Genomic DNA, 12,127 nt, shown 5'->3' with positions numbered 1-12,127 from the left:
GTATACCGTCACAGTCCATCAAGGTTTATTTTAATCCTGGTTTATGAAGGAGAATATCTCAGGTTGGTTATGTTAAGACACTGAACTTAGTCTAGATAGTGGTGGAGTGGTGGAGCCAAGATTCAGGGCCTTGTTTGCCTTCTCCAAGCCCACTGTCAGAGTACACCACCGCTGAATTTCGCCTTCCTGCTAATTTCATAGAATTTTTGTCAAAATGAGTGAAAAATCTCTGTGAAAGTTTTCGTAAACCAAATTGTTTTATAAGTTGTTAGCAGGGGCTTTCTGTTCATGTGTCAGCTCACACTGATATTTTTCCCATTTTTTTTTTCACTGTGCTATTTACAAAGAATTCCCACATTTATTGTCTTATCTGGATTTCCTGGCATTCATAAAAGAAAGATGGGGAAGATAACATATATGTATATATATATATATATATATATATATATATATATTTTTTTTTTTTTTTACTGGATAAATTTTGAATATCCCCAGATTTAGTAGAGGAATAATTTCATCAATGTGAGATACTCTGTTAATGTTTAAATGCTGCGTTATACTAAATGTGTTTAAACAAGGGTTTTTTTTTTCATCTTCTGCCAAAATCCAGTTGTAAATATAAACATGTCCATGACAGTTTAAAATAACCATGCTGTCAGATTTAAAAAGTTGGAGACATGACAAGAAAGTTGGGAGACACTGAATAATCTGAAAAATATTGGGACTTTTTAATCCAATTAATTCTTTGGTTTTTGCAGGTGATACCATGTTACATTACCTGGTCTTAGTCACCGGGTGTATGTCTGTTGGAAAAATTCAAGAATCTGAAGTTTTCCGAGTTACTTCCACTGAATTTATATCGCTACGAGTTGATTCTTCAGATGAGGATCGCATTTCAGAAGTGCGAAAAGTTTTGAATTCGGGAAACTTTTATTTTGCATGGTCTGCCTCTGGAATTAGTTTAGATCTGAGTCTTAATGCACATCGTAGCATGCAAGAACACACAACTGATAATAGATTTTTCTGGTGAGTTTGTGTTAAACATTTTTTTTCCCTTTGTAGTCATGTGCTTGCTGGGCAATAGTTTGATTTGGATCATAGTGTGTTCATCAGTTATTTCCAGAGACAGCAGCGACGGGCACTGCTGGTTGAGCACACCGCTCTTCCCTGCTCCAGAATCCAGTAGAGCGGGTCACACATCCAGTGCCAGCTTACTGAAGTTCTCATGGGACACAAGACCCATTTGCTCTTCTTGATCTAGACTGACCTTTCATTTCTGAAATATATTTAAGATACTTATGTTAAAATTAAGAATGAATTAGTTATAATAAAATTGCATTACCCATATTTACTCTTCTTAGTTTTGAGATCTAGTCTCCGGCAGAGACAAGACTGTTTCTCCAAGATAACATTGCCTTATTTTTAGTTTTAAAGGTTATAGGTAGATAAACTTGATTCAAGAGCAATAGACTATGAAGAAGTGGCATACTAGGATAAAGTTTTATACTATAATAAAGGAAGACTTAAGTAGGTAACAAATGTATTTCATTGTCATGTGTAAATGTGTTGTACTATAAGTACGCATGAAGGGTAGGCATATGTGACTCTAATCAGTACTGCTTTATTGCAGCTGACCAGATTTCTAGAATGGTGCTTCTCTTGTTCACAGCCAGCATTACTGTTGATTTTTTTCCTTGACATCACGTAGCAATTATATTTCTTTCTATTTCCATGTTGTAAGGCCAAAGTCCAGGACTCTCAGCTCTTGGGTCTCCCTTAGTAGGTCAGATCAAGGTGTTCCTCCTGTATATTTTCTTTCTCTCTCCCTTGTACCGTCTACCCATGGTCCTTGAGGAGCACATCGAGTCTGAACCATCGCTCTGGCTGTCCGTCCATCTGAGGGCTCAAAACCAACAACAATGTGAGGATAAGAAACTAATTTTAGCGGAAACTTTGTAGCTAATGTGGAACTTTTTTGGTGTGGCATAGTAGCAGAATGAAAAAAGACTCTGGTGCACTGTAGTCAGAGACTTGGAGCCCCACAAAGGAGGAGATGATGGCCGTGGCCTAGGGAAGGAAGGGTTGAGGGCAGCTGAGTGCAGAGAGCTCTGCTCATGTCAGCTCCATACTTTTCATGATGGAGGAGGCATAGAAATCCCTGAACATTTAAGGTGATACAGCTGGGCCAGGCAGCTGGCCTCACTTTTTTTCCCTCCTCTGCCCTGCTCATTCTTTGCCCAAATTCCTTAGATTAAGAGATAAAAGTTTTCCTGCCATAATTAGAATTTTAAGCAGGAGTGGATGCATTGGCTTAATGATCAGCAATTAAGCACATTTGTTAAGTTTAACCAGTAGGAATTATTTATTTAGTTAGTTCAATTAAGGATGGAGGTGGCAACAAGTTTAGGTCACAGATTGAGGGAGTTCATCTAGCAGGAGACAAGTAAGAGTCACCAAAAATGAGTTTTGATTTTTACACTTTTTGCAATTTTGCTAAGGATTGACATTCTTGAGCTTCACTTGGCATAGAAAAATGAAAGCTTTATGCATTAACTGTACCTACTCTCATAGCTTAGTAGAGCTGTTTCCCAGGATATGGCCACGTCAGTTTTGTCATCACAAACACCTATCTCAAAACCCAAGTCAGGTCATTCCACTGGAGATTTGAAGCTGCTGCCCGTTGAAAGTTGTTTTTAAATTTAAATAGAAATAAAACAGCAACACATTGACAGGAAAGAAAAATGACAGCCGATGGCAGAGGGAGAAACTCTACCAGCACGAACATATAGGATCCCACTTGTTTTTAGTGGGGGCAAGTACGTTGCCTAGATCTCTGCCGTGTCATGGGACTTGGTGTTGTGTCCGGATATGCTGGCCATGTTTGAACTTGGCCTCCGATCAACGCACGAAAACTGAAGTCGCATTTTGAAAATACATAATGGCCATTGGATTCAGTGTCAGCCCAGCAGTAATCTCACCACTCAGTTACATTATGCTTTCTTGCATGGACGGCTTACCAGAACTGCACATGGCCACTCTGTTTCACCTGTCCTGCAGCCTGTACCCTTCGGAGAAGGGCTGGGCAACAGCTGGTCTAGCAGTAGTGCTGTGTATTAATGACTAAGACAGCAAGATAGCGCAGAGTACTTAAGAAAAAATTTGCATAAAACAGAAGAGTTTTAAAACTCAAAGAACCAATCTTCAATATTATAGAAAATTGATTTTTATAATGCTTTGTTATCAGAAGAGACCAGCCAGAAAGTTTTCCTGTGTAGTATAGTTTCCTTGGTGATCCGTTGGTTGGGAAATTCCACGTGCTTTTTTTGGAGGACTAAGGTTCCTGTTGAGAGCCCAGTAGAGGCAGGCAGCAGGATGAGAAGGTGGCCAACCCAGCAGGACTCCAGCCCCTGTCCCTGCTTTAGCCATACCGGACTCTGCTTTGATGTGTTTCCTAATCACTGGGCTTCCTTGTGTTTGAGTAAAACTTTCTGCTCCAGAAAGGTTTGGAAACACGGCCCCCTCTGTTACCTAGAATGCTAAACTATTTGGAGTAATGGAAAACTCTAGACACGTATTGATATGGATGCTGCTAGTTCAGTTGGCTATTTAAATTAAAATTAAGTAGCTTTATTAAAGTGGAGCGTTAAGAGTAGAGCTTTATAAAGTGGTGTGGGGATATGCGTATGAAATCCGTTTTTTTGAAAAGTTAGTTTATGTATATATTATATAAGAAGTCAACAGAATGGGGCACAGATACTAAAAACATATAAAAGATAGGCTTCTTTTCTGTAGACCTACAGGTCATATGCCAAAAAATCGCATTATCTAGCCTTCTCTTCTGATTCCTAGTATAGTAAATGTAAATGAATTGATTTATTTGTAGGCCCTTTTAATTGAATAGCATTAAATTAATGTTTCAGGAGCATTGTTTTAATACTTATGCTATGTTATCTGGTATTCAGTAAGCTAATGAGTTATTTTTTTTCTGTTAGGAATCAGTCTTTGCACTTGCATCTCAAGCACTATGGTGTGAATTGTGATGACTGGCTATTACGCCTCATGTGTGGGGGAGTAGAAATCAGAACAATTTATGCTGCTCATAAGCAGGCAAAGGCTTGCCTCATTTCCAGACTCAGCTGTGAACGAGCTGGGACCAGGTTTAACGTCCGGGGAACAAATGATGACGGTCACGTCGCTAATTTTGTAGAAACAGAACAGGTATATAGTGTTTTATATTGCTTAATTCATGTATTAGATGAGAGGCCCAGAAAATAATAAAACCAGAGATCTTCATTTGATTCAGAACTCCTTTTCACATCTTTAATGTCATCTTGTAGTTGTTCTTGGCCTTAAGGAAGGCTTCTCTGAGACAAACTTATTTATAAACAAACTTAGGTATGGCTCTTCAAATGAGTAACAAGAATTTTACTAATTAGCATGCTGTTGTCAATGCTGTACATTTTGGTATTGAATTTTTAAAATCTTCAATTATAGAGCATGACAACTTAATAAAAATGTCTTAATAAAAAGACAACTTTTTTGTGAAATTAAATCAAACCCAGCTTTAAAAGTAGATATATATACCATCTAAAATTAAGTTATGGCATTTGCAGTCAGAGATAGACAAATACCGTATGTTTTCACTCATATGTGGAATTTGAGAAACAAAACGAATGAAGAAAAAAGAGACAAAACAAAAAAAAAAGACTCCTAAATACAGAGAACAAACAGGTGGTTGCCAGAGGGGGCAGGTGGCTGGGGGAAATAGATAAAAGGGGTCAAGATAACACTTACCTTGTTGAGCACTGAGAAATGTGTAGAGTTGTGGAATTTTTTTAAAATTACGACATTTTTGGCTCTGAAACTATAGAATTGAAATTCAGGCCACACCCCAAGCCTGACTCAGTTCTTCAAATTAGTTTTTGAAAAATATTAAAAAAAAAAACCTAAAAAAATTAAATATAAATGTAAGTGTGTAAAATATTGAGATTTAGAAGGCATTCCTTTTTAAAAGTTATGATACATATGCTTATGTTTTTACTCTTTTTTGGATAATATACAGCAAAACTATTACTTATTAAAAGAAAGTCAAACTTATTTAGTTGCCTCTTCTAGATATTTTGTTTGGACAATTAATTATATGCGAGAGTCTGGTCATAAGACAAAACTAGCAGGCAACAGATGTTAGTAAATTTGTCTTTGTTATGTAGAGGAAATAACTTTGTGGAAATATTTTATATCTGATTTTTCTCTGTAGGTTGTGTACTTAGATGACTCTGTTTCTTCTTTCATACAAATCCGGGGATCTGTTCCATTGTTCTGGGAGCAACCAGGGTTGCAGGTATCTGTGTAACATTGTTTTATCTTGTGTTTTTCTCTTGAATATTTTCCATGTTTTCTAAACTTTCAGGACAGTTCATTGGATAGTTCTGTTACTCAGTTTAGTAATATTAGATAGATTGACAAACGAGGGCTAAATATAAGAGTTCGTGGAATTGTCTTAGATATTTTTGATTTAATATTCTTTCAAATGTCCATAGAAATTAACTGCTGTATTTAATATGAAAATTGTAATGTTTCCATAGCACTTGATATTCATTGTTTCTTATTTACTGTCTCAGTATCTTAATAAATAATAATTTAGCCTCTTTAGTTAGAAGAATGTAGTTTTTAAAAAAAAGGCTTCTGAAACCAGATTTCTCAGTTTGGATACCTACTCTGCCACTACTAGCTGTATGATCTGGGGCAAGTGGTTTAACGCCTCTATGTCTCCGTTTGTTTATCTATAAAACAGGAAAAATAATACTATTAGTAGTTCCTGTGCATAGGGATGTAAGGATAAAATGAAAAGTACTAAGACCAATGCATGGTACCCACACGCAGCATGTGTGAGGGTTAGCTGTTGTTATCAATAATACATCTGCTATTGAAATTTACTTTATAATTTGTAGTAACCTGTTATCTTTAATATGTTCTCTGATTTGCTTTCTGATATTTTTAACTTTGTTGATGTAAACATCTAATCTTTAAAATATAAGATTTTTTTCCTGTAGGTTTGTACTATTAGATGGCCCATAATAGTGTGATTTTACATTTTTGTGTAGATTTTTTTTTAATTTAATTTTTTTATAAACATATAATGTATTTTTAGCCCCAGGGGTACAAGTCTGTGAATCACCAGGTTTACACACTTCATAGCACTCACCATAGCACATACCCTCCCCAATGTCCATAACCCCACCCCCCTACCTCCCCCCCTTCCCCTGGCAACCCTGTTTGTTTTGTGACAGTAAGAGTCTCTTAAGGTTTGTCTCCTTCCTGATCCCATTACATTTTATTTATATTCAAAAACCTTTAATCCCTAAAGTGTACATTATTTTCATTTTAGACTTCTAGTATGTATTGTCTAGCAAGTTTTATGCTTTAGCCTATAATACTGAGAAAATGGACAAAAAAAAATCTTGCCTCCTTTTAGTTCACAGCTAGATCTCTTACATTTTAGGATAGCTGGAGTGGAGAAAGATTGCAGACCACTTGAACCTTTGCAATACTGCAATTTATGTAAGACAGGCCAGGAATTAACAGGAATTGAAAGCAGTTACAATTCTTGAGTTCTTATAAAAAATTTTGACTTGGCATTTAGGGGTAACTTAAGTAGGTCTATCTCTCCCCAAGTCTCTTTTGGGAAAGAATCCCAACCCTCATTCACCTCTCCTAAGCCTCTGGGATCAGAGAAGGGTGTTTGGAATGTTTGCTTTAAGAACATTCCTAAAGCCTTGTTTTGAGGAATGTGAATTCTTTTGCTTAGAGACAGGGCAGTGTAAGAAATGGGGATAACCTATTTACGGGCCCTCTGTTAGCTGCTGTCTGTGATATTTTATTAGAAGCTCAGAAACATAGTGTTTGATTATTCAGTATGGTTGGATCTTGAATAGTTAAGTTACATTGAGTGATCCACCCTGGGTGAGGCTGTGTTCTGGGGCTGGCCCACATAGTCTATCTTGCCCATGTCATACTGTTTAAAAGCTGAAAGCTACAGATTTTTTTTTTTTTAAAGATTTTATTTATTTATTTGACAGAGAGAGATCACAAGTAGGCAGAGAGGCAGGCGGAGAGAGAGGAGGAAGCAGGCTCCCCGCTGAGCAGAGAGCCCGACGCGGGACTCGATCCCAGGACCCTGAGATCATGACCTGAGCGGAAGGCAGAGGCTTAACCCACTGAGCCACCCAGGCGCCCTGAAAGCTACAGATTTTAAAATCACGCATTTCTTGATATAGTAATTTTTAAGACAAGGCAATCCAACAACTCTGCTAAATTGTCATAGAGCTGGCCTTTTGTCCCAGTTATCAGTTATCTAGCTTAGTAGTTTTTAAAGTCAACCTTTTTTTGAACAGAAGTAGATTAGTTTCATAAGTATCTTTTACAGAAAAACATTTCCCCCCTCATTTTAAGAATAGGTAAGAAAGGAATGAAAATACTTCATCACTTTTTAAAAACTGAAAAATAGATATTTATTTTTAAATATATAAAATACAAAGTCCCCAAATTTATTTCCCCTTAAAAAACAAGCAAGAGCTTTTGATAGAGAGTGGTTGAAAATGATTGTTAGGTGTCCTTTGTATTCTCAGGACTGGAATTAATTTTAGGGTTCCTTGAAGTTTGTGTTACCTCGCGAGAGGCACGGACAGAGATTCCTTGGGACTTGTCCCTTCACTTGCCTCTTATCCCCACAGATAATTCCTCTGAGGCTTTTTTAATTGTGAGATTTTGAAGGATCCTCTGAGGTGATTTTAAAATAAAGATTCATGGTCTCAACTTCACATCAGCTGAAACAGAATCTCTTGAAATGTGACCAGAAATCTGTATTTTTAACCAAGTTCCCTACCATTCACATTTGAGAACTTCTGTGTACCTGATGTTATTCTGTTGACCTTGAAGCATCTCCAGCCCTGTCTGCTCTAACAGCCAGTCCTGAACCAGCATAGGTAGCCCTGTGATACTTAACCCAGCATCCTCCTAGGCCCTGGGACTCTCCCTTGCTTTCACTTCCCACTCTGGCATCCCAGTTCGGCTCTTCCTCATTGCTGGAAGACTCTCACGGTTTCCGGACTATCTCCTCCCAGCTCTCCGGTAGTGCTTCCCACTTACGTTATGTTATGCTCATCAGCTCTGTGAGGCGCACTTTTCTTCACGATCTGCTTTCCTCTACCTGTCCAACCAACTTCATGCCTTGCGTCTTCTAACAAGTATCTTCTCTCCCCAAATTAAAGTTTGCCGTCCTTCAGTAGAGTGCACCCAGGTCTCCTTAAATGGCTTCAGTCCCTCCTCCACACTGATCTCTTCATTAAATACTTAAGGTCCTCCGGTGTATATTATTCTATACTGAGTGCATACTGTATACTATTGACAGATTTAAGGACTACACTGATGATTCAGAGAGAGCTTATCATCTGTTTGGGGTGGGTAGACCTTTTACGGAACAGGTAAATGTCAATATAAATTAGTTTGAGGAATTACTAGGAGTTGTCCTAAGGTGTTACACAGATAAGAATGGTACTTTAAGTGGTGGCACACTCATGGATTTTACTTATGACTTCCTTTCTCAGAAGTTCTTTAACTTTTACAATTTAAACTGTTACTCTGACATTATATTATAGCTCTATTAGCCTTAAAGGATGGAAAGCCTCATCAGAGCTATGTCTCGTATAGTGCTGCACACTCAACTTTGGGTCTAATTGAAGTTAGAGAAATATGTAAACATGAAGCAGTAGTATTAATGGAAAATGATGTTCCATACCACCCAATTAAATTGTTTTTAAAAGATATTTTTGGTACAACCTTTTAAAAAATTGGATAAGTTTATGGCTATTTAAAACCTTACAACTTTCTGGAGTACTGCTTTTATCTCCATTAATATAAGAGCTCTTTTATTATAGAATTTTTTTTAGGCAGTTGTCCTAAAACCTAATTCAGTAATAAAACCAGTCTAGTTTAACCAATGTGTTACTAAGAGTTATGATGTATAGCTAGTTGTGTGTCAAAGACCAGAGTGATGGGGAACCATCACAACCATTGCCTGAAAAACAGTACTTGTATTTTTTTTTACCTTTTTGGCAGTTGGCAGTACTGTGCAAGATAAATATTAATCAGTAGAAAAATGCTGAGGCTTGGACCTTTATATAGTTGTAGGCAATTACCTGAGAGTACTCCAAAGAAAAGGTATCGACTTCTGCTGAGTTTTCTTCAGTCTAAAATGCTTCATGTCTTGGGGTACACATCTTTCAAATTTTAAAATTTTATAAAGACTATTAAGCACCATAAAATGAACTTGAATATAGGTGTGACATTAGGCAAATCATTTCTTATTGAAAAGAAAAAACATCAAAGAGAAAATACTGGTTATCAGGAGAGTCACTAGATTGTCTCACTTTCAGGAGAGAAGGATGTGTGATGAATGGATAATACTATTAATTCAAATTTCAAACTGGATGAGCATATTAGAGCTTATTTTCTGATTTTACTTGTTAAACTGTGTGACTGGTTTGGTAGCCCTCTTCCCATGCCCTTTCAAAGTCACTTTGTTCAAACTGGGGAGAATGAATTCTGGGGAACTTTGATACCAGAGCTTCTGAGGGAAATGTTTAAAAGTGAAGTTCAGGAAAATAATCTGCCGTCACTTTTATTTTTATTTTTACTTTTTTTTAGAGGATAGATTTTTTTTTTTTTTAAAGATTTTATTTATTTATTTGACAGAGAGAAATCACAAGTAGATGGAGAGGCAGGCAGAGAGAGAGAGAGGGAAGCAGGCTTCCTGCGGAGCAGAGAGCCCGATGCGGGCCTCGATCCCAGGACCCTGAGATCATGACCTGAGCCGAAGGCAGCGGCTTAACCCACTGAGCCACCCAGGCGCCCTAGATTTTTTTTTTTAAGATTTTATTTATTTACTTGACAGACAGAGATCACAAGTATGCAGAGAGACAGGTAGAGAGAGAGAGGAGGAAGCAGGCTCCCCGCTGAGCAGAGAGCCTGATGCTGGGCTCCATCCCGGGACCCTGGGATCATGACCTGAGCTGAAGGCAGAGGCTTTAACCCACTGAGTTGCCCAGGCGCCCCTGCTGTCACTTTTATATTTCTTCTTGGCATCTCTTATATATTTCTTAACTTTGTGTCATCTTTCTGCTACTCTCCTATGTGAGAAAAGAAAAACTGTAACAAAACAGGAAGGCGGATATTTTCCATCTTGTTTAATTTTCTTAACCCATATTTTCTGATTGTGTGTGACTGTGAGACTGACTTGGAAAGCCTGTTTTTCCAGGAACAGTGATTTTCTTTTTTAAGATTTTTATTTATTTATTTGACAGACAGAGATCACAAGTAGGCAGAGAGTCAGGCAGAGAGAGAGGAGGAAGCAGGCTCCCTGCTGAGCAGAGAGCCTGATGCGGGGCTCGATCCCAGGACCCTGGGATCATGACCTGAGCCGAAGGCAGAGGCTTTAACCCACTGAGCCACCCAGGCACCCCAGTGATTTTTTTTTTTTAATTTCATTTATATATTTGAGAAAGAGAGAGAGCATGAGAGGAGAGAGGTCAGAGGGAGAAGCAGACTCCCTGCCAAGACTCCAGGATCATGACCTGAGCCAAAGACAGTCGCTTAACCAACTGAGCCACCCAGGCACCCCAGGAACAGTGTTTTTTAATTTGTTGAATCTTGGGATGAAGGAGAAGTAATAGAGCATTTAGCATAACAAAGAAAAATATGTAGACATTGCATTTGTAGGCAGCTTGGAAGAGTAGAAATTTAGTTCAGGAGACCTGAATTCTTGTGTGAATCTTTTTTGTTTGTTTGTTTGTTTGTTTTAATTAGTTCTCTTGATCTGAGGGACAAGTTATTTCACTTGTCTACATTTCAATTTTTTTATTACCCAGATGGTAGTAATATGTTAACTTACACAGGCATGTAGTTTGAGCTTAAAACCAGGTAATGTATACAAAAGACCTCTTAAAAATATCTTTTGGGGGCACCTGGGTGGCTCAGTGGGTTGAAGCCTCTGCCTTTGGCTTAGGTCATGGTCTCAGGGTCCTGGGATTGAGCCCCATATCAGGCTCTCTACTTCAAGGGGAGCCTGCTTCCCCTTCTCTCTCTCTCTGCCTGCCTCTCTACCTACTTGTGATCTCTGTCTGGCAAATAAATAAATGAAATCTTTTTAAAAAAAATCTTTTGCAAGTAAAAATTGTTATTAGTTTATGAATGTTTCTTTTTTTTTTTAAGATTATTTATTTGACAGAGAGAGAGACAGCAGAGAGAGAGGGAACATAAGCAGGGGAGTGGGAGAGGCAGAAGCAGGCTTCCCGCTGAGCAGGGAGCCCAACAGGCATGTGGGGCTCATCCCAGGACCCTGGTATCATGACCTGAGCCAAAGTTTAACAACTGAGTCACCCAGGCACCCCTCTAGGTTTTGTTTGTTTTTTTTCTTTTTAATGAGGTCATGTTTTTAAAAATAAAAGAAAGGTTGAACTTGGCCTTTTTAAAAACAATAATATGAATGAAAATCAATTATTCAATGTACTATTTTTTATTCAACAAATGAATTACTACGTATTGTCTACATGTTGGCTTTTGGTATGATTAAATGTGTTTCTCTTGTAGGTGGGATCTCATCGTGTTCGTATGTCAAGGGGATTTGAAGCCAATGCCCCTGCTTTTGACAGGTAAAACTAATTATTTTTATATAATGGTATAAGTTTTGATATTGTTAAGCAACAAAACTAGTTATTATATTTTACTGATTCATTTCAGCTTGTTTTGGCTCAAAGTAAAATTTCTTCTGACTCCTAATTTAACCAGAAGAAAGTGATACCCAGTATTATGACTTCTGGGGTTGGTAGCACTGGGTTGTGGGTCTTGATCTCTTGGCCTCAAAACCACGTCTTTGAATATATGCTAATAGGGTAACCACTAGCCACATGTGGCTACTGAGTACTTGAAATATGGTTAGTCCAAATTGAGATGTACTGTAAGTGTTAAATAAATGCACACTAGATTTCAAAGACTCAGCACACAGCAGTTTCTTGCTAGACACGCCTCCAAAAGCAAGGGAAACAGAAGTGGAAATGAGAAAGAACTTACC

At 37.9% G+C, this 12,127-nt stretch overlaps 1 protein-coding gene across 11 annotated transcripts in view; it reads left to right on the top strand.

Annotated features, from left to right (window-relative positions):
• Positions 1-12,127, top strand: part of SYNJ1 (synaptojanin 1) — an 87,364-nt gene that overhangs the window by 23,754 nt on the left and 51,483 nt on the right. For all 11 annotated transcript variants that reach the window (XM_032353812.1, XM_032353809.1, XM_032353816.1 and 8 more), the window contains exons 4-7: positions 759-1,026; positions 3,993-4,218; positions 5,258-5,341; positions 11,647-11,708. In XM_032353812.1, coding sequence (XP_032209703.1) covers positions 759-1,026; positions 3,993-4,218; positions 5,258-5,341; positions 11,647-11,708 — 640 coding nt within the window. The remainder of the gene's footprint in view (positions 1-758; positions 1,027-3,992; positions 4,219-5,257; positions 5,342-11,646; positions 11,709-12,127) is intronic.

Source organism: Mustela erminea, chromosome 1 (genome assembly GCF_009829155.1).
Source record: "Mustela erminea isolate mMusErm1 chromosome 1, mMusErm1.Pri, whole genome shotgun sequence".
Taxonomy (NCBI): Eukaryota; Metazoa; Chordata; class Mammalia; order Carnivora; family Mustelidae; genus Mustela; species Mustela erminea.
This window is presented reverse-complemented; position numbering and strand designations above follow the sequence as displayed.